The 20,860-nt window shown below is 35.9% G+C and overlaps 1 protein-coding gene across 4 annotated transcripts; it reads right to left on the bottom strand.

The window, feature by feature from the left end:
* Window positions 1–83: 83 nt before the first annotated feature.
* Window positions 84–20,526, bottom strand: LOC140774029 (uncharacterized). Of its 4 annotated transcripts, none has more exons than XM_073116853.1 (19): window positions 20,388–20,526; window positions 20,183–20,279; window positions 20,016–20,066; window positions 19,880–19,908; window positions 19,272–19,305; window positions 13,575–13,665; window positions 12,268–12,359; window positions 10,750–10,824; window positions 10,396–10,490; window positions 8,555–8,684; window positions 7,337–7,426; window positions 6,161–6,220; window positions 3,603–3,694; window positions 3,047–3,112; window positions 2,870–2,933; window positions 1,516–1,604; window positions 1,175–1,301; window positions 804–950; window positions 84–728 (listed from the first exon to the last, which is right to left on the bottom strand). In XM_073116853.1, exons 1-18 carry the CDS (start codon window positions 20,441–20,443, stop codon window positions 885–887), a joined length of 1,404 nt encoding a protein of 467 aa, XP_072972954.1. In that variant the 5' UTR covers window positions 20,444–20,526; the 3' UTR covers window positions 84–728; window positions 804–884. The 4 variants fall into 4 exon arrangements, with proteins under 4 accessions (XP_072972954.1, XP_072972955.1, XP_072972956.1 ...); XM_073116854.1 differs by having other exon boundaries at window positions 84–734; XM_073116855.1 differs by lacking the exon at window positions 10,750–10,824.
* Window positions 20,527–20,860: the final 334 nt, after the last annotated feature.

The raw sequence follows: 20,860 nt of genomic DNA on the forward strand, positions 1-20,860 counted from the left end.
TCTTTTTTGTTGAATTAAATCAGCGTAGTGACATTTTATCAGTAAATGCGGCTTGTCCTACGTGCATACTATGGAATAGAACATTTGGTGCCAATTTTCTCAACAAAAAAGTTAAAACAAAACACAGTATTGTTATGCCCAATGGCAATGAGTCAGAGTATTCTATTTTGGATTTAAATATCGTCAGGTACTTTTGACCGGGTGGGATAAAACAGTAATTCCATTATTCAGAGATCAGTACATATATACTTCTGTTCCATTAGCATCAATTAATCACGAAATAGATTATATATAACATCCTCCTCTTTATGTTTATTTTACCCTATGTTTTAACATGCTCCAAAACCCTTCCATTTATTATTGCCCCAATAACACCATGACGTTAGGTTGAGACTACTTGTATTATTTAACTTAATCATATATATTTAATCACAAAAGAGCCCTATGTGTGATTTCAACAAGCGTCAGAGCTAAGTGTGAATGGCATCAAGCTATTACTAACAAATTTGCGAGATCACAAACAATAACGCCACTCCTCAACAAGAAGCCCATGGCAGAAAGTTGCAAGCTTGGTATGTCCAAGTGAATGCATAACTAATGCTCTGAAACACTGGAGGACGGGCGGTGTTACTAACGATCTTAGCGGTTACCAAGCTTGGTATGTCCAAGTTGCAAGGGCTGTATTACAGGCCTTCTTCAATGGCTCATCGTTGTTGCCATCTTAATTCCTGCCGCTAAATGAAAAATTAGTGCTGCGTAGGCACAAACCAAGTAGAAAGAAGGAAAGGAAGATCATCAGTTACCTGCTGTGTATCCTTGCTGATAAGAGTACAACCTTTGGTCTGAAGTCTTAACTATAACTGCCACTTCACATAGCAGGCTCTTTAGGGACTCCTATTTGAGTATTCACAGTTCCCATGCTTTTGAGATAGCAACAGCAAAGAAGATTGCTGAAAAACAAAATATTTAATACGATTGTCAAAAGACAAATTCAATGGACGAGAACAAGAGTACTTGCAACAAATCCCTTTCAGAAAAGAAAACAGTTTCACATGAGACAATCAAATGAAGGAAGAATATACATCTTCATTAAAACCATCACGGTAAAAAACCTTAAAAAGCATTGTAGACTTGTAGTCCTTTCACGAAAAGCTTACAGCGGTAAGAACCTAACCTCAGTTCCAACAATAATGGTATTATTAAATGGATGAGCAGCACAAGCTGTCACATAATCAGACACAGGAACAATTCTGTTCTGCACAGTTCCTCTACTTTCCTCCGACATGCTATTTAGCTCCTCGCTGTCAAATAAAATGAACAAAATTACCATAAAGTGGACCTCATATGAAATATATATAATGCAGTAATACTAAAAACAATATTTTAAAGTATATATTTCAACTAATCATCATTTATGTGGCATTTGGTATACTAATTAAGTATAGGAGGATATAGAAAATTTTGCACCTCAGAAATAAAGAGTACAAACCAAGCAAGAGAGCTAATGGAGCTTACTTGAAATCTACATGGCATGACGAGCTTTTATGTGGATAAAAATCGAGAAGATATAATCCTTTACGGGAGGAAGAGCCAACTGCATAGATCTGGAGAACAAGATCTTTTATCAACATGTTTAAAACCAACAGGACATTGACAATATAGTGAGGACTCATCAATACTTGCTTTATAATCTTTTCTCCTCTCCACAAACCAACCACATATATCGATTTACAATGTAGACTTTCACATTAGAAGAAATGCAAGATCTAGTAACTTTCACATACATAAATATATTGCTTTTCTGGCATTTGCAATTGCAACTTTTGCAAGGTTGTATCCTAGGAAAAGAGAAGGCCTGTATTTCCCTAATCAATGATTATACAGTAAGGATCAAACTCTGAACAGAAGATGGTGAAAACTGAGCTTGAGTTTCAAGTAAAAGGCTCGTCTTTATTTGCAAATTGTCAGAATCCAGTGAACAAGCCAAGCTCAACCACAATCTTAATTCTTAATTGTAAGAATATATGGTATGCTCGGTGCAAATCCAATGGTTCGCAAGGAAATTCTGAGCATATAACTTACGGAAGACAAGCAATCTAAAAGTTGAGAATTCAAGAGCTCATGGCATGAGCTATAGAGCTACATATCCAATATTTTCTGAACTTCCACCAGATAGGTTTTAAGAAGAGAAATTGTCTCGAGGCAGCCTAAGAAAAAAGAATCTATACCTAGACTATGCCAGCCTTGCCTATTTTTCCCAAGTCAGATCAAAGGTTTGGGTCTTGAAGTTCCATAGCGGACTTAGATCTATATACCTGATTAAACTTTAGGTCATCAATCCTTGATGCTTCTATCGTTCCCCTCCTTCAAACCTTTTTCCCCCCTTCTGGGGAGGGGACAGGTCAGCAAATCACGGTTTATTGGGCAGCAAGGGTTTTTTGATCCCAGGATCTCTGAAACATTGCTAAGATATAACAGGGCGAGCTCCACCCACGGTGCTTGAAAATTGTCAGACTTCAATTTTGGGCTGACCCACAATCTACTAAGCCTATTTGTCACCCATAAAAGAAGAATAAATAATAAGCAAACAAGCATGTAAGATAAAGTATGATGGTATTAGTTAGCTTCAGTCAAAACTTAAAAATGACCAATTTTTGGGCCTAGTCTGCTCAAGAGCAAAATATCATTTGCTTCAGGAATCAGCTTTGATCAATGTTGACTTGAACTGAAACAATTTTACTTAGTATCATAATTAGTAGGGAATTTTGACATGATCTCGACATATCTGTATAGAAAAGAATGAGTTTGATAATTTATCTTCAATAAATGCTTGCTTGTTTCCTCAAGTAATCTATATAGGAATGCTTACTGAACATGTTGGCAGCCAAGTTGGTCTTCTCAAAGTTCGACATAACTTCAATTCTGTACCATCCCTAGTTACAAGACAGAACTGAGAAAATTTAAGCTCCTCTAGAAAGCCTAACATTAATAGAAAATCTTTCTGAACATCACTTGGTGTGAAGCAAAATACTTCAATGATACTTACAGCCAAGCAGGAGGCGGACAATGCACATGTGTCACACTGAGTGTGTTGACATTCAGGACTCCAGACCTGCAAAAAGGTGCAGGTCTACAGAGAAACAATCAACCGAACATAAGAAGGAAAAAATGGGAAAAAAAAGAACCTAAAAAGCAAGGACTGAACTATATCATATACTGGAAAACCAAAGTAGCTTGTGACCAAACTAAGATTAATAAAGTAGTTTGACTTCTGGTACTAATGGGCATCTCAGTGCAAGGCTCCCACTTACGCGGAGTATGGTGAAAGGACAAAACATTACACTTATTTCTGAAGAGGTTGTCACCAAGACTTTAGCCCCCATGACCTCAAAAGGCGAGCGTTATCGACACAAGTGATGTCCTCAAATTTGAACAAGTATACAGGTGAAACTTAAAAATGACCTCGTCTATTTGAAAAAGGAGCTATTCCAAGGTAATTTTCCAATCGCCAATGTGGAACATAAGGAAACTCTAATAACTTGAAACATCACAGAAACAATATGCTTAAAACAATTAAAGACTGAAAATCTCCATGAACCTACCAGCCATCATCAAGATGGAAGGCTAACTGATACGAGCAGCATGGGTCAAAATTTATAGAGTGAACTTCCGTTGACACTATGTTTGATTGAGCCTGAAAGGTAACGAGAATATGGAGTTTAACATTGAGCATAAATTAAAGCAAGATATAATATTTATCATGTATGTAACATATGCATCTCAACATTCTAATATTTATAGAAACCAAGTCAAGAATTGAAAACATTCAACTATTAATAGAATAAACTTTCTAAATAGTTCATGGACTTCATGCACTATCAGACAAGCTAATGGTAAATTAAGAACAAGGCAGGTATGATTCTTCTACAAAGATGGCATTAATTTCTCTATTCTCTTGGTACTTCCTTCCTCGTCCTTGACATTGTAGATTTGAAAGGAAAAACTCAATACATCCAGAAGGAATGTCATCATGCTTATGCTTTAAATATAAACTAGTACAGTAAGCGTAAACCGGACGGTATCTATATTTTCCTTGAAATAAGATCATCACCAAAGCCAACTCTTATAAAAAATTGTAATTTATACACCAAGGTATGAGCTCTCTTACAGGGGCACGCGTGCAAATTATCAAAAACAAAAATGTTGAGGTCAGCTATGTAAATGCTAATATAACCATCAAGATAATGCATAAGTTCTCAAATATTGGAGATTATTATAGATTAGTAGTATCTTAAAAATAATTGTCCCTATTTTATGTTTTCAAGGGCTCATATGTACTGAAATGAGCATATGTAACTGTATCTATGTGGGAGCCACGCGTAGTCCACATGCACGCACACATGCACAAATATATATACTTTGGTAAACACGGGTCAACAGACTCAATACCAATTCACACAAATGATTGTTATGACTATTCATGGTGACTTAGAGCTTTGGAGAATCTTAACTTCTTAAGTATGCAAGATTAGACTAACTATTAGACAAGAATGAGCTGTACCATGTTTTAATCAATGTTACTATACATGTATCAATTGTATCCTGATGGCCACGTCTTCCATATAGGCCACTGCGATAGGCATATTGTCTGTTGCAGTCGCCACAGACTGCCTTACTATAACTGCCATGGTAGGATGCCTTTAGATATGGACCATCAAATTTCAAATCTAAATTTCTAAAAGAAATTTCATATCTAATTTTGAGATCAAATTTCAGCACATACTTCACATTATGGATTAGCTCCTTTAGACTAGTTCTCCAATAGTTTGTCAGATTGAAGAACTGTTGGTGCAGCAGCGAAGTATTATGATAATCAGCAAGCACTAGTTTTCATTGATTGAGAAGTTTTTGGGGATTACAACCAGTAACATCATTCTAGATCTCATCTAATTGATTATCATATTGACTTAACAATTATTAGTAGATTGTTCTCTCATAACCTAAAATCTGTTCACAATCTTGAATATTTGCTAATTAGCCCTTTGGTGGATTTTTCTTGATTAGCCATTTTCTCTAAACCAAACACCGTTACATTGCCTCCTAGTTAGTATAATGTTTGATATTTTTATTTGCTTTATTGCAACATAATCCTTGCTTTGAATAAAAGACCCTAACCAGAGGAAGTTCCCATGCTTCCAATGATCTAAACTATTTTCTTAAGCGAGGCACCTTGTTAGTGAAAGCCTACCAACAGACTTTTCCATTTTTATCCAAAGAAATTCTATTGATTAGCTTGCCTATAATAACTTTGTTTATTTGCTAATTTCTATTGATTTATGATATTTGTATCTTGCCTTTTTCTTTTGTTAATTTTTGCTGATTCTTAACATTTATGGCATTTGCATGTTGTCTTGCATCATTTAGACTCGAGTAAGCTAATATTGTCCAACATGATTTTACCAATATAATGGATCCTTCTGTCATGATAACACCATGCACAAAGTTGTGTATCAGAATTCGCAAGTGTGCATAGATATACAAATATTCTGCTAGGATGGGCAATCTAAAGAGCAGCAAAAATAAGCATCTGCCTAGAATATTACAGAAAATGAATAACAGAATCATATTTATGTTTGAAATAAGGCCACATAAACTCATGGGAAGAAATTGACAGAGCAGATGGCCCTTTAGAGTGAATAAAATATAAATTAAAGATATTCTTTCATGATAGAACCCAAGTGTATATACAATAGTATCTAGGTCTCTACAAATTAACAGTTACTCCTACCTTGAACTTCCTTCTGTAGAGAGAATTCTAGGATTCATGTCATTTTGTGAAGCAAACATCAATGGAGAGACATAATCTCTATACTTTCATGAAATATCATCCATGATGAAAGCAATAACTTTGGAATATATATTCCTAAATTGAGGATTACTGTATGAAGTAATCGACTTCTACATGCAGGTAGAATGCATGTGTACGTGTTGACATGGGGATGCAAATATTTTGTTGTCAGTTGTCACAATCCAAAGAGAAAAGGGCACTATTAACTATGTTAAAGCCTGCAAAATTACTCTGCCAAAGAAGCAGCGCAACACCAAGCAAGAAATGAAAAGATTGCCAGTCATGTAGCAAGTTAATCTTATCCATATGTACCTTCAAGGATCCAATTTTCTCTAACATCGAAGATATCTTGAACGATGTCAAAAGGGGTACCTAGTGAAATAAATAAACAGAGAGCCAAAATTTAAGAACATGATTTGCAGATACAAAGAACAAAACAATGCCCACTATAATTGAACTCATTTAGTAAGATATTATTGTATAACGAAATTCCCCAATGCTGCGAAAGAGGCTCAATGACTCAGTCTACTACTGGTCTCACATGTAGATGATTTTCCTTATGGTGAACCATTATCTTTTTATGTTGGCTTGTCATCTAATATTATTGACCATATTGCGTATTTCAAAACTTGATTGATTTTCAAGAACTTATCTTCAAAAATATAGAAAAACTTATATTTGTAAGTTTTTTGCTGTGTGTGAAAAGTCTCTTATTTGCTTATATACCCCTCTAAACATATGTTATTTGCATGTATATCTTCCTAATACTTTTCAAGCTAAGTCTAAATAATTTAATAGAAAAAATATAAAAATATTTTTAACTAAGAGAAATACTTGAAAACTAGAATAACGATATTTTTACTTTTTTACATTTAAATTGTTCAAAATTTAATTGTTAGTTTACTCCAAAGAGTATCCAAGTAAAAAAATAAAGCTTTTAAAAGATATACATGTGCGTGTGTTTTGAGAGATATACATACAAATATTAATTTTAAAGGGGTACACAAGAAAATAAAGAATTTTTAATGGTATATAAGCAAAAACCCAAATTGTATATCAATTTTTTTTTAAAAATATCAAAAGGAAAAAAAAAAGAAAGAGTACCAAGAGGTGGAAAGAAAAATTGAGTATTGATTGATGCAGGAGTTGGGGTGGTGCTAGGCTTAACTCTTTTTATTTATTTATATTTAAATCTGAGGGAGATTGTGCAGTAGAGACAGTCACCACAAAAACATCTCAACTAGCACGTGATTTCACTAAATTGCAATAAATTCTAGACAAAGGTAAAGTGCCTAACTGTCAATATACCTAACTTTATAGCAGAACCATTTGCACTTGTGCATGTTCAGGACTTGAGATGATTAGTTACACAAAGAAACCTTAGCTACCAAGAAAAACAAAAAATTAAAAATCCAGGTTATGAAATATGAATTTCAAAAAAATTGGAGAAAAGGTAAAAGAACCAACTCAACATCTCTCCTGAAGTACCTCGTTATGACTTTGAAAAGCAAATGATCCTCTTCCTCCGCGAAGATCCCACGCGTAGATGGTTCCATGTCTACTTGCGCCAAATACAATCTAAACGAGAAAAATTAATTAAGCTCCATGTAAGCATGAAAGAAATACTTGTACTCTACCCAGGCATAGATGGTTCCTTGTCTACTTGTCCCAAATACAATCTAAATGAGAAAGAATTAATTAAGCTCCATGTAAGCATGAAAGAAATGCTTATACACTAAGACCTATTAATTTAGTAGTTGTAATCATCATCATTCAAACCTTTTCTTGACGATATGGGGGGTCTGCTAATGGTCAACTAAAAAATGAGAAAGACCGAAACAATCGACAGATTCGTTACAACCAACTACAGATCTTACATCAAGCCTCCAGAAATTGGTTAGAGAGACTTGGCATAAAGAAATTGGATAGAAAGACTTGGCATAAAGCAACACCAACTGGTGGGTACAGTGATCTAATTTTTATGCAGTTCAGGCTGCATGAGCCCCAGAGCAGTCTGTGACGCCCCATGACAAGTCGCAGAGCTCTATATTCTATACCTAGGGGTGCCGCAAAAAGCTGGTAGGCCAACGGCCCGACTGAGCCCAACCTGAGTTTTTTGGGTCAATACTAGGCTTGAACCCAAAATGGCATCAACCAAGCCTGAGCTGTGAGAGGTTCAGCCGGGCTGAGTTAATGGGCCTAGAGCCCGATCCAAGCTCACATGCCCAAGCCTGCTTGCTTCTTCCTTCTTTCTCCTCCTTCATACTGTCCCCACCATGTAGCCTTCTTTGTTTTGTATTCCCCATATCTCTTCCCTTTCCTTAGCCCACACCCACACCCACACCCATACCCACACCATCTATCTCCTCTCTCTTCTCTTAACCTTTCTCTTCCTCGCATTGAAAGTTAATATACCTATCCCTTCCTCCTCTCATTATCGTGCCTCCTCTCCGTTTTCCTCCAACTTTGATCTCCTTTCCTCCCTCTTATTCTTCTTCCCATCTCTATTGCTTTTTTTTTTGTGGGTGAGCATTGGACACAAGGAGGCCTCAACCCCTGCGCAAACGCAAACCCAGCATGATCCCTTGCTTAACCAGTTAAACACAAAGTATGCCCTACATCCTAATTAAACAAGGGAGCCGATGGGCGGTGCATCACTACTCAATACTTTAAGCCACAATCAAAAGCAAAAGGGCTTTTACTTACGTGGTTTTCCACGCCCAATTCAATACTATTCAGTTGGCATTTTGCATTAGTAGTTAGCTCAAGATAGTTAACGTTGCTTCGACGTCGATCCCAAATGTAGACTGTACCATCCAAGCCAGCTGCTAGCAACCTAAGGAAAAGATAGAAAAACTATAGACATCAATATAAGTCAAAAAGTTGTAAGATTAGAGAAGAAAAAAACAGCTCATTTCATAGTAGACAACTCGCCGAAAGCTTAAATTGTTAGACAAAAGTAGGCTTAACTTAGACGGTAAAGATTTTTTTTTTTTATTAATTAACAAGGTAAGTCTGGTGAGATTCGAAGTCAGGACCTCACCAACTAATACCATGATAATCTACTAAATAATCTAAAAGCTTATATTGTTTGAACTGTGCCATTTACATTTTATACTCTAACAAAAGAATATAGGTGTGACCATACCAAACATAACAAACTATGAGATAGAAGTACATGATGCAAAAATACATTCACGAGGATTTATTTTTATTTTTTATGAGCTAATGCTTCGACCTAGGAAGATGCGGTAATCTATGGATCATCTTGACCCAGCAAAAAGTTCCAGATAGCAAATACTGCTTCAATAGGACAGTGATCAAGTGACTGATGGAGGGAGAAATACGAGACTTTCACTTTACACTTCAAAACTACACGCCCACTTCATATAACAAGAGATGGATTCCTTCTAGATGACATGGTTCCTCTCTTTCTAGTATTCCAGCAACATCATAACCGTCCAACTGTTTTCTTATAAATAATAGGGGCATAAAACGTCTGAGCCTAGATAGCAAGTAGAAAAGTGCACCTCATCTCTTATGCTCTATCTCAACCAATGAGCAGCTCTCGGAGTTCAATAGAAACGACTACACTCTAGATGCATGATACGGAAAAGACAATAACTTTTGAAATTTGAATCTTAACTTGCATTTAATTCAGAAAAACAAAAGCCAAAGAGCCAAAAACAAGTTCGATGCAATTGCAGGAAGCTAGAAATAATCATCAACTTTGACTAAAAAAGGAGAAGTTTGCTTTCCATGTCCAATCCTGTAAAGTGTAAATAACTAATATGAAATTCACATCAATAGGCTAATTTCGAGACAAAGTTGTTCAGGACCTGCCTAACACAAGCAAACAACAAGACAGTATGATCAAAAGAGCTATGAGTGTTGCACTGTTGCTAGATGGTTTAGTTCAAGCTTTGGGTCAGTAGAGACTAGGAAACAACGTTTATACCTCAGCTTCTTTGTTTTGAGAAAGGAATATTTTACTCTGGTTTTGTGGCACTGATGATAAGGCTGTTGCAAAACTTTCTAGACAAAATTGAGGAATTAACAGGGTGTTATGCGTTGGCATTCAACATGGTTCTCACTTCTCACTTTTTAGTAGACGTAAATGAGGAAACAATATTTGAAGGCATCTAAATAATGAGTGGTAACAGTGTATTACACTATTATGCATACTAGCAGGCTGGTAAATGTACTATAAAGAGTAGAATGTGTCTAACAAACTTAACAAATGCAAACTTAATAGTAGAATGTGTCTAGCGTGTAAAGGTCTAATAATAGAAGTAATTCATTTAACAGAACTTAACAAATTTAACATTAATAGTAGAATGTATAAAAGGCCAGGAAAAACTAGGAATGTGTGCATTGAAATGTAGTGGTTTTATTCTACCCACAAGCACAGAGAAACGCAGAAGGCAGTTCTCAATCTGTAAGTAACATCACGCCATTGAATTTCTTTACTTTCAAGACAAGCAGAAAACATATGTCAATTACAATTGACTCAAGCACAGCTGCTAAAATGAAATTTTGCTACGTACCTCGACTTGTCTTCAGACGAAAAAACTAAATCAGATAGACCTTTGTAAGGTTCAGGGTTGAGCCCCCAAGATTTAAATCTTCGTCTCCGTAGCACCTATATTAGCAGTAATCCCGAAATAATTATAACAATCAGCTAGGTAAAAGGTACGTAATGACATTACAACTAGGAAATTATTTTGCAAGGCAACATCATGGAAAGCAACTAAAGGTAACTATTTACCGAGGATGAGCATCATGGGAGAATAAGATGTAAAGAAATAAAATCATACCTAAGGAAATAAAGAATATAGTTGAAGATCGAATTAGGCAGGTAGAAGTAATAAATAGGATCAGATGAGAAGTACAGAACTCACTTCATGAGGTTCAGATGAGATATAACTGATATCAAACAGATGAATTGAGTCGCTTTGCCTAGACGAGCAGACAACCTGCAAATTGAACAAAGATTTATCTGCTGACTAAGAATCATATGTGGCACCCTTGCAAAACTGAACTTCGTCACTATAGTAGTATTATACTATAGATTGAAACATAGTTCAGCTTTAAACCTATAGGTAGAATTCGAAGAGAAGGGATAATAAAACATGATCAATTGGAAAGAAGCAGTAATTATTGGCATGCACTCCAAATCAAATTATTTAACGGCAGCTGCATGAGGGCATCTAGTAGGCCATTAGTACAGTACGTTCTCAGTGTAGGTGTTCCAACTTCCAACACTTATAGCTGTCAGCACACCCCTCACATAGTGCCCCTTCGATTTCCAGATTGCAGCTGGCACAGCTCCAGCAGGCAAGATCAACAAATGCTATCATGCCGATCAACATGGCAACATGTTCAGAGTTACATATGCATCTTCAGACATACATAAATGTAATACTAGACACATAGACATATACTATAGACACCAAAGGATAGGCAAGCACATTCCAGAGAAAATGTTTGCATCCATAGCCGTTCAGAACTCAGGATAGTATTTACTGAATTGAAGGCTTGAAGCCCTAGGCAAAACATGAAGATATCCATTGCAAAACAGGCCTCCCTTCTTACCTAAACGTACTACTGACATATATCTATACAACTGTCTCAAACACATTCTTAAAGGTGGGGAAAACTTAAATAGTTAGTCAAGACCAAATAATAGTAAATACAATCGTGTATACTAAGTATACTAGATTACCAGTAGAGAATGTATCTGAGCATCACATGTTAAAAATTTGAGAGAGCTTAGCTAACAGCAATATAGAACTCAGATGATCATTTTCACAACAACATGCAAGTTTGGTAAGGAAAATGTTCATCTTTACAAAAGCCTTTTCCCAGCAATATGGGTGTGGGGAGAAAATATATAGGAATCCTTAAGGATCTTAGAGAAACCTTACATAAACAGATTAAGATGCAATCCTGTATATACTTTCTTATTCACAGGAATGCAATTCCTTGCATATCAGCGGCGACCTATTCAGATCGTTGCATGTCTTATTCAATATGCTAACTTCTACAAAGTGCTAGCTTATGACAAGACCGGGCAAGAATAGAAATGGAAAATGACTGAGAGCATCATTCTCAAATAAAGAAGACAGCACTATAAAGTATCAATTACTAGCTGATATCACAAGGAAAGCTTCATTAGACAGAATTAAAGAAGAAATCTGGAAGATGGTAGACATTAAACTGGTTAGAACACCTCTCTAAGGATGCTTTCATCTGCACAACCTTTTATAGGCATTCATATTGATTTTTATTTACTTCCAACAGTGCACATTAAAGTAACCGACTGGTATTAATTTAAGGACAAAATAAATTTTTGCCATATATTACTCCAGATATGTAACTATTTTGCTTCAGGAATATTAGAACGATCTCATCCTGACCTCATCTTGATTTGCTGGATTCCATCGAACAACATCAAAGGACACACAATTAGGAATATGCAGAAGGTTTGTTGCTTTCTCATCCAATAAACCTGTCAAGAACAATAGTAACCAGTACAGTGTAAATTAATCATCAAATCAGTTAGCATCAAGATTGAAATAAAGGAGAACTGTCTCAGGCCCACAGTCACACAGTAAAGAAAGGGTCATAGGCAAATTTTGCAGAAGTTATATCTGGAGAGCTGCAGAGAAAATTTGTGCAAATATAGAGGCACTTTCCAGAAAGATAAATTGCTTTGCATTCTTTATCTTCAGAGGAATTGAATCCTACTGAGTTGGAGTATAGATGTCTTGAGACATATTTAAATATGGCAAATTTAGTCACTTCTACACATCTTTTCACACATTCTAGCTTTAATTCCATCAATAATTTGATACAATTGGCATAAAAATGAACAATGCTATGGATCAGAATATTCTTATTCTATTATTTGGATGCCCATAATGAGATTTGTAGTACATGGTCTGGGCTGAATCCGTCCAATAGGACTGTTGTTCAGTCTTCATTATGGATTGTCTAGCCTAATTGAGGTGTTAATCTGAACATGTTTTGAAGGCTTGTTCTATTCTTATGTGTTGTTTGGTTTTATTAACATATTTATGTAATATGTTTCTTTGCTTTCTAATTGTTTAATTGACTTCAAATATAGAAAGAACCAGTGTAGGAAATTAATTCAAGAACCACTTATTCCTCTCAAAAAAATACTGCCTATAGATGAAGGTGCTCTCAGAGAAATGATATATCATCAAAAGAGTCATTTGAATCAAGGAAAATTTGCAACTGTTGTATGTCCAACTTATCTTTGTACGTCTCTTGAAGGTACACCACCATTAGACTAGAAAATTTACACAAATGCATATAGACATATCTCCACAAGTATTCCTTAATTTGTAGCACTTAGACATTGCTGTACAAAATCATGCACATCTAAGCATGAAATCATATCTTATGACATTGAGAAACTAACACACTCTCTTTCTGCCATCTTATTTGCAGGCTTTTTCTCTTTTAGAGTTTTATTGTATAATTTGGTGATCAAGAAACTTTCATGGAACAAACTTAAAAGCCTTAAATAATTTGAAAACAAAGCAGCCAATCTGAAATACATTTGAATATGTAAGCGAATTATTTTGAATTTGACACAAAAAAGAGGCATGTGCATGAAAATTTCCTCCCTAAAGGATTACACAATAAAAATAACTTTCACAGTATTTCCAGCTGAGTCCATCATAATATAGAAACTTACCAGACACAGAACCATATGTGCTGCAATATAATGTCTCAAAGTCATACACTGTTAAGCAGCCTGATTTTGTAACTGCCGCAAGATAGATTCCCTACAAAATATGAACTGCTAAATTCATCAAACTTTTAGAGCTAAAACTTCGGACCATAAGCTAACTGATCAGTTCCATTCATGAAAGACAAAAAAAAAGATAAACTATAAACATACACAAAAGAGGTAAAAACTAAAGTACATGCAACAAAACAACCAATCTTCTAAGTGTACTTAACCGATTAATCATTTTGTATTTTTAGGTTAAAACCATCATTCTCTAATAGCTTAAGTATTTAGAGAAGATGGTGAGTTAAGATGGTATTAGAGATTGTTTTCTAGAGGCAAACCTTGCCTAGCTCCATGTATATGGTCATTGGTGTGGACACCACTATTTGTCACGTTTATTCTCGTAGACACAAGAGGGTTACACCTATGGCTCTTTGGCTTAACGAGAGTTTTGACTAGCCTTATAGGGCTATTCTCGTCCTTTTGTCTTTTGTTTTGTTTTACCTATATAAAAACTTATAATCCTCTTTTATTGTTTAATGAACATTTTGAGAATTTTCATATATTGAGTGTTTGTTGATGGATTCCAACATTGGTGGATTCCGACACCTCGGTTGGTGGATTCTCCTGAGTTTCGTTTTATTCATGTTTCTGCCGCCACTCTACCTCAGCAGCCATGTCCCTATACTTTTGCTCAGAATGGTGTTGCTGAACAAAAGCATCTTCTTCTTAAGACCACTCGTGCTTTTCTCTTTGAGGCTTCTGTTTCTCGTTCTTATTGGGTTGAGGCTCTTCTAATTGCTCTCTATCTAATCAATTGAACTTCATCTTTAATTTTTGATGATGTGACTCCATACGAGCGTCTCTATAGTACTTCACCATCTTATGACAATCTTTTTATCTTTGGTTGAACATGTTTTGTTCTTCTTCCTCCGGATAAACGCAACAAATTGTCCTCTCAAGCAACTAAATACGTTTCTAAGGTATAGTCCCGAGCATAAAAGCTATCATTATTATGACACTTATGCTCATCGTCTTAGAATATTACACCATGTCACTTTTTTGGAATAGATACCCTTTTTCACCTATGATACTACGAGTCTCTTGAACTTATCCTTTCTGGATCTCACTACACTATCTTATCTTCCGTCCTTTTGAATGTCCTTACCTTAGCCCCACCATCTGCTCTCCCACTTGTATGATACTCTACCCAGAGACACTCATTTACTATCAATTTCATCTGTGCCTCACTTTTACTGAGGTTTCAGCTCTTTCAAAGAAGCACCCCCTCCCATGACGACCCTGTCATACTTCTATGCTAGCAGACTGTGTCCCCCTCCTACAGTTGAGCCTCTCTCTAATGGTAGTATCCTTCTGACTGTCTCATCCTCTACTGTGATGGTTTCTGCACTCGCTCATCATTATCCAGAGCGTGAACGTCACCCTCCAACTAATATAATTTTATGATAACTTCTGCTACATACTCTTCTCAGTTTCACATCTTTTTTGCAGCCATTCACTTCACCCCTTAGCCTAAGTCATATCGTGAGGTTGACCAAGTTTCAAAGTGGCAACAAGCTGTGACAAATGAGCTTCAAGCCCTCCAACAAATGCATAATTAGGATGTTGTCCCTTCGTTGCCTGACATCGTGCTTATCGGCTGTAAATGGATATTGAAGGTCAAGTATCGACCTGATGGATCTATTGCTAGGTACAAGGTTCGTCTAGTTGTTTGAGACTTAACTTAGAAATACGGGATAGATTACGAGAAGACATTTGCTCCTGTTACTCGGATGAGCTCTGTCCGTACTATTCTTGCTGTAAAAAATGAGTATATCACTTTTTTTCTTTGTCTTTCCACTTCCGTCATTCAAGAACAAACACTTCGTCAAATTCTTTTGAGTCCCGTTGCTTCCGGTTGCCAGTGGCCTCTTCATTAAATAGACGTTAAGAATACGTTTTGTTCATGGATCCTTCACCTGGTTCCCTCTTCCCCTGGATCACATATATCGATTGCGACGAGCTATCTATGAGCTCAAGCAGGCTCCTCGTGCCTAGTTTGACCAATCTCGTACTGTTCTCACAGCCTACATATTCAAGAGCCATCTATGTTTTTGCAGTTTTCTGCTTATGGTCGAGTCCTTTTGTATGTCGATGATATGATTATCACTAGAGCTGACTCGATCGGTATTCGGTCTCTTCAGCAACATCTTCAAAGTTAGTTTGAGATGGACTTCAATCATCTTCGATACTTTTTGGGTATCAAAATTTTTCAGTCATCCCGTGGTCTTTTACTGTCCCAACAAAAAATATATATTACAAACATTCTCAGTCGTGCTACTATCACCGACACTCGTCCCGCTTCTACCCTAGTGAGCTTCATGTGAAGCTTCAACCCTACGTTCAACTTCTTCCAAATTCGACTAGATATCATCAGCTGGTCGGGGCATTCGTCTACCTGACCATTACTCGGCCTGCTATCTCTCATGTAGGCCTACCTTTTCCTTATAAATGAGAATTATAAAAAAAAAAGTAGGGGTTGGGTTACAAAAATCTTAAAGACAAGGTGTGAATCACAAAATAGATAAAATGCCGGGTGTGATTTATAAAATTTCTTAAAATTTTTATGATAGCTAGAGATATTTTTCAATCTTCGGCATGTCAATCTTCAGTTTTTAGTTTAAATATATGTATTAAAACCTTCATTATAGTGTTTATCTTTAGATTATGTTTGTTAATGATCTATTTTATTAAAGATATTACAACAGCTAAATATAAATATTATCTAACACGTAAGATGATTGAATACATTCATTAAAACTAATATTAATCATTGAATACATAATAACTTAATATCTAGTTCAACGTAGAATGACGAGTATAATCAAAGACTTCCTTTGTCGACATAAAAATAATACAAAAATGTTACATTAAATACGGTCGATAATCTTCAAACTCATCAACTGATAATATTGCTCGTTGTAATGTCTCACATAACCTTTATATAAATAGGAATTTTACAATTTTCATATGTTATGATATGGATAGCAAACATGTACGGGAATGACTAGCACCGACACAAGCATACATTCAACATGTCAGATTGTGGACATATAGTATAATAAGAGTGTTGTGGCTTTGATGGGTGTGATTGATATGATAGTAATAATGATAAACTTATATTATCCTATGGGTGCAACTCTCCTAATCTTCTGCTACCTACAGATTTAAGTTTTTCCTTCATCTGACTGTAATTGTACTGAGCTTGAAATGATCCTTTTCTTTTCTTCTGCCTCGTGGTTATCTAGGTCTATCTCATGGTTTTGATCTTAGGTGACATGCGTGAAATTTTTCCCCTCTATAAAAATAATACGTCTTTGAAAAAATTGTATAGCAGGGATGCATGTCTCATCTTCATCATCACTACTACCAAACTGAGTCTCGTCATTATTACCATCACTAACATCATCATTATTATCTCTAGTCTCATCATTATTATTTTTATTTGAGCCTTCTCAGGGATCAATTGATCATGAAGATGATTTAACTCGACTAAAAAATTGATCTTGAAGATCCAGCTTGACTAGTAGTAAATTGATGATGATTGATAAAAATAAGAAAAAGTAAAACAAAAAAAAAGAAATCCACGTGTTATATCATATTTGTTAAGAAAATGATCAAAATTGATTTGATGATAATTGATGAAAATAGAAAAAAATTTAAAAAATGGCTCTGCATCGGCACAATGACCGACACGCAACCGTGGCGGATGGGCACAGCTTGACACAGGGGTGTGCCACTAGCATACCAAGTGCTATGCCACTACTGGCAAGGCCATCCTTGGTGCTGCCTAGCAATGGGATGTATCCTCAATAGGAAACATATCCTAAGCTTAAAATTATGGTTCTAATATTTTCAATAAATGTCAAAAATAATATATTTTTTGTAAGTTTTAAGATAGAAGGATTCCTTTATAAGCGTGAAGGTTCTGGCATTTTAAGATCCAGATTTTAGATTTAGAACTAGTTGAAGTTAATCATTTGAAATCTTTCAGAACTGTAAAATGATTCCTAGTGTTTTTCTTTCGGTTGTCATAATTATTTCTCATAATAATTGATATTTAAGGTTTTCATAGATGAAAGTGATGATCTTCTACAAAAATTTATGTCAGAAATTTTAAAACTTAAGAGAACTTATGCCTCTCTAGAACATCCATATAATCATCATAACTAAGTGTAAGGTTTCAAAAAGGCCAAAGTCCTATGCAGGTGCTGTCAATAAAACTTAATTCTATCCATCTCAGGAATAATCTGACAATAAATGTCACTTTTCAGGACGGGGACTAGAAAAAATTCCTCTGATTAGAAGACTCATAGAGTCGGGACTTAAAAAATGACTAAAACTAAATGTTACACAGAGTGGGACAGTTGTAGAATATGAACAGTTCCAACCACTTAGCAACAGAGCAGAAGCATCTCTCTAGCAATGGAATCAGGAGAAATGGAATTAAACTTCCAACAGGTGTAACATATACTAAACTTCCAACAAGTGTAACATATACTAAACTTCCAACAAGTGTAACATATATTAAACTTCCAACAAGTGTAACATATATTAATATATGTCAGAATAGATTTCAGTAACAAAATTTTGATCAGTAGTCAGACAGCTCAAATGTTAAAAGGCTCATCAAATCCACGGAATAAGCAAGGAGAGCCTCCACAATTAGAATTTGTGGAACTCAATGCCTCATACTCACTGAGCATCAACTACAGAGAATAGTCAAAAAATTGTCAGAGTATGCCCAACAACTTAAGGACATGAACCCTTAATTAAACTCACCAATAACAAGGAGAGCCCTCTGATAAAATAAACTTGGGAGATCAAGCACGTGACACTTTTAATATCAAACACCTTAGAAAAATCATTAAGTATAGGAAACTTGTTAAAACATCAGAGATCCAATATTGTTAAACTCCATCACAACAATATCAGATTATTTTAATATCTGTAAACTGGTAGCATGGAACATTTGCTGATCTGACCTAATTTACTTATGACTTGACGAATTTCGTTAGGTACTGCCTCATCAAGAGTCAAATATCTTGTGAAGGTTTTTTCTCAGTTACTCATGTATTAAGCTAAAATAATGTCCCCATATGCAGCAAATAGTAAGTGTATGTATGTCTCCTTTTCATAATTGAAGAAGCCCTTACCAATATTGACAGAATTCTTTCCACTTCAGATGGTTTCAGAAATAAGTGATATTTAAGATTTATCCCATTTCAGAGTGATGCTAACTTTCCATTTAAAGTATGATAAGCTCAAAACTTTGTGTCAGGAACATGGTAGGTTAGCTGTGAACTTTAAGTTCCTATGTATTGCATCTTGACTCAAATATAAATGACAAAGTTTAGACTAGACATGTAAGCCCTATATATACATCTGCTAGTCTGAATCCTCGAATATAGTCATGGACTATTCAAGTTTATGTTGACTGCTGTGAGCATTATTCACACATCAGTACTCAAGGTTTGAAACTTCCATAAGATATACTTTTAGAAAGTAAAAACACTTTAGATGATTTGCTTTAAGCTTTAGAAATTAGATGATTAGAGATAGAAAAAACACAGACTAAGATCCAACATAAGTATTTACCTTGGAATCAAACTCCAAATCTGAAATCTCATCCCTGCTAAATCATAAAGAGCATGTCAATGCATCCACTTCTACGGGATTAGAACACACAATGAAGGCAAGGAAGGCTTTTAAACAAGCAAAAACTTAGCTGGCAAACTTCAAAATTGCAGTTTTGAATAAATTATAAGAGCTTAAGTCAGACAAAAACTATAGACTGCATTAGTTTGAATTTGTAGTTTGAGGAAACTATGACAGTGTTGCAATAAATCCACATGGTGTGAAGCTTCCACAAGATCAATTAATCAAAACGCACAAGATAACTTTTAAATGTTGAGAAGAGTTTGCATGGTTCTTTGAGAGAAATAATGGCATGTCTAATGAGAGAGCGACGAGGATATTCCAGGCTGTGTCTCATCATTCTTCCAAAATAATCCTTAGATATTGAGACTTGTTAAATAAACTGAGTCTAACTACAATAAGATTGCATCATAATCAAAAGGAAATTAATCCAAGGGAGGAAAATATCCGAAAGAAATAATTTGAACTCGAAACAAAGTTATGCATCAGCAATATTACCGAGAAGATAATAACAAATGTAGCGAACAATGAAGCAGAGGAAAACAAACCTTATTCTCCCACTTCGGGCCCGAGCCATCTGATGACATCATAACACCATCACAATAGCAAACTCACAAGTCTATCCAAATCAATATCATGAAAAAAAAAACATACTACGAGAAAAGGAGTTCCCATGACTCTTACATATGATGGAGAGGTGGGCTCCGATGAGCAACTGTGCACGATAGCGCTAGCCTTTCCAACATAAGAAAGAACGAGTTCAGATCCAAGAATGCAGGATCCAATTGCAAGAACCTAGCAACTTGACTACGTGATCCGAGAGCTAAGCAGGTGTGGAGAAATTTTTTTACCTCCACGTACGAATCGACGAGAAGGCGAGATGATTCCCGCCGGTACTTGGTGGTGATCCTGCCTTCTATCTCGGGGATGATCCGTTCCCATCGAGGTCTTCGGGAAGCGAAGGCAAAAGAACACAAAAAGAAATCCTCATCGGAATCAGATCAGCCACGGAACAATTAAGAGACGAATTGGGAAAAACATGGGAAGAGGAAGTACCTGAGAGGAGGCCTAGGGTTTTCTTGACGAGGAGCTCGGACGAGGTATCGATCCATGGATCAAGAAATCAAGAAGACCGGGAGGGAGGAAGGAGACGGCGAGGGCCGTCGGGTTTCCCGCCAAAAAAGTGTGCGTTTAGGAGCGGGTCGGATGTCGGTTTCTTGAGGAGATATTTATAGAGGAACGGGTCCGTAGTCCGATCCGTTAATTCAATAATTAGACCGGCATGGGCTGGGTTATTCAATAATTAAATTTACCATTTGCCCCCTAAATTTCACCCTAAACCGCAATATATATATATATATATAATTATAATAGCTAGTTAATGGTTCTATTGGAACAAGCTTGCTTATGGTTGTCCAATTAATCTCCCATTCACATAAAGTTGGTCCTAATATTGGGAAAGAATTAAAAAGCAACAGCACGAAAATTTGAAGAAAAAGCAACTTCATTGATCACTAACAAACGAAGAA

The sequence above is a fragment of the Typha angustifolia genome, chromosome 13, assembly GCF_048772165.1.
Source record: "Typha angustifolia cultivar Huaian chromosome 13, ASM4877216v1, whole genome shotgun sequence".
NCBI classification, from domain to species: Eukaryota; Viridiplantae; Streptophyta; class Magnoliopsida; order Poales; family Typhaceae; genus Typha; species Typha angustifolia.

What these genes read in the sequence shown, in the direction of transcription:
- LOC140774029 (XM_073116853.1), bottom strand. Translation starts at nt 20,443, where the DNA reads ATGGATCGATACCTCGTCCGAGCTCCTCGTCAAGAAAACCCTAGGCCT. An exon ending in GCCCGAAGTGGGAGAATAAG is followed by an intron (nt 19,306 to 19,879) that starts GTTTGTTTTCCT and finishes ATGATTTAGCAG; the next exon opens with GGATGAGATTTCAGATTTGG. An exon ending in ATTTGGAGTTTGATTCCAAG is followed by an intron (nt 13,666 to 19,271) that starts GTAAATACTTAT and finishes CATATTTTGTAG; the next exon opens with GGAATCTATCTTGCGGCAGT.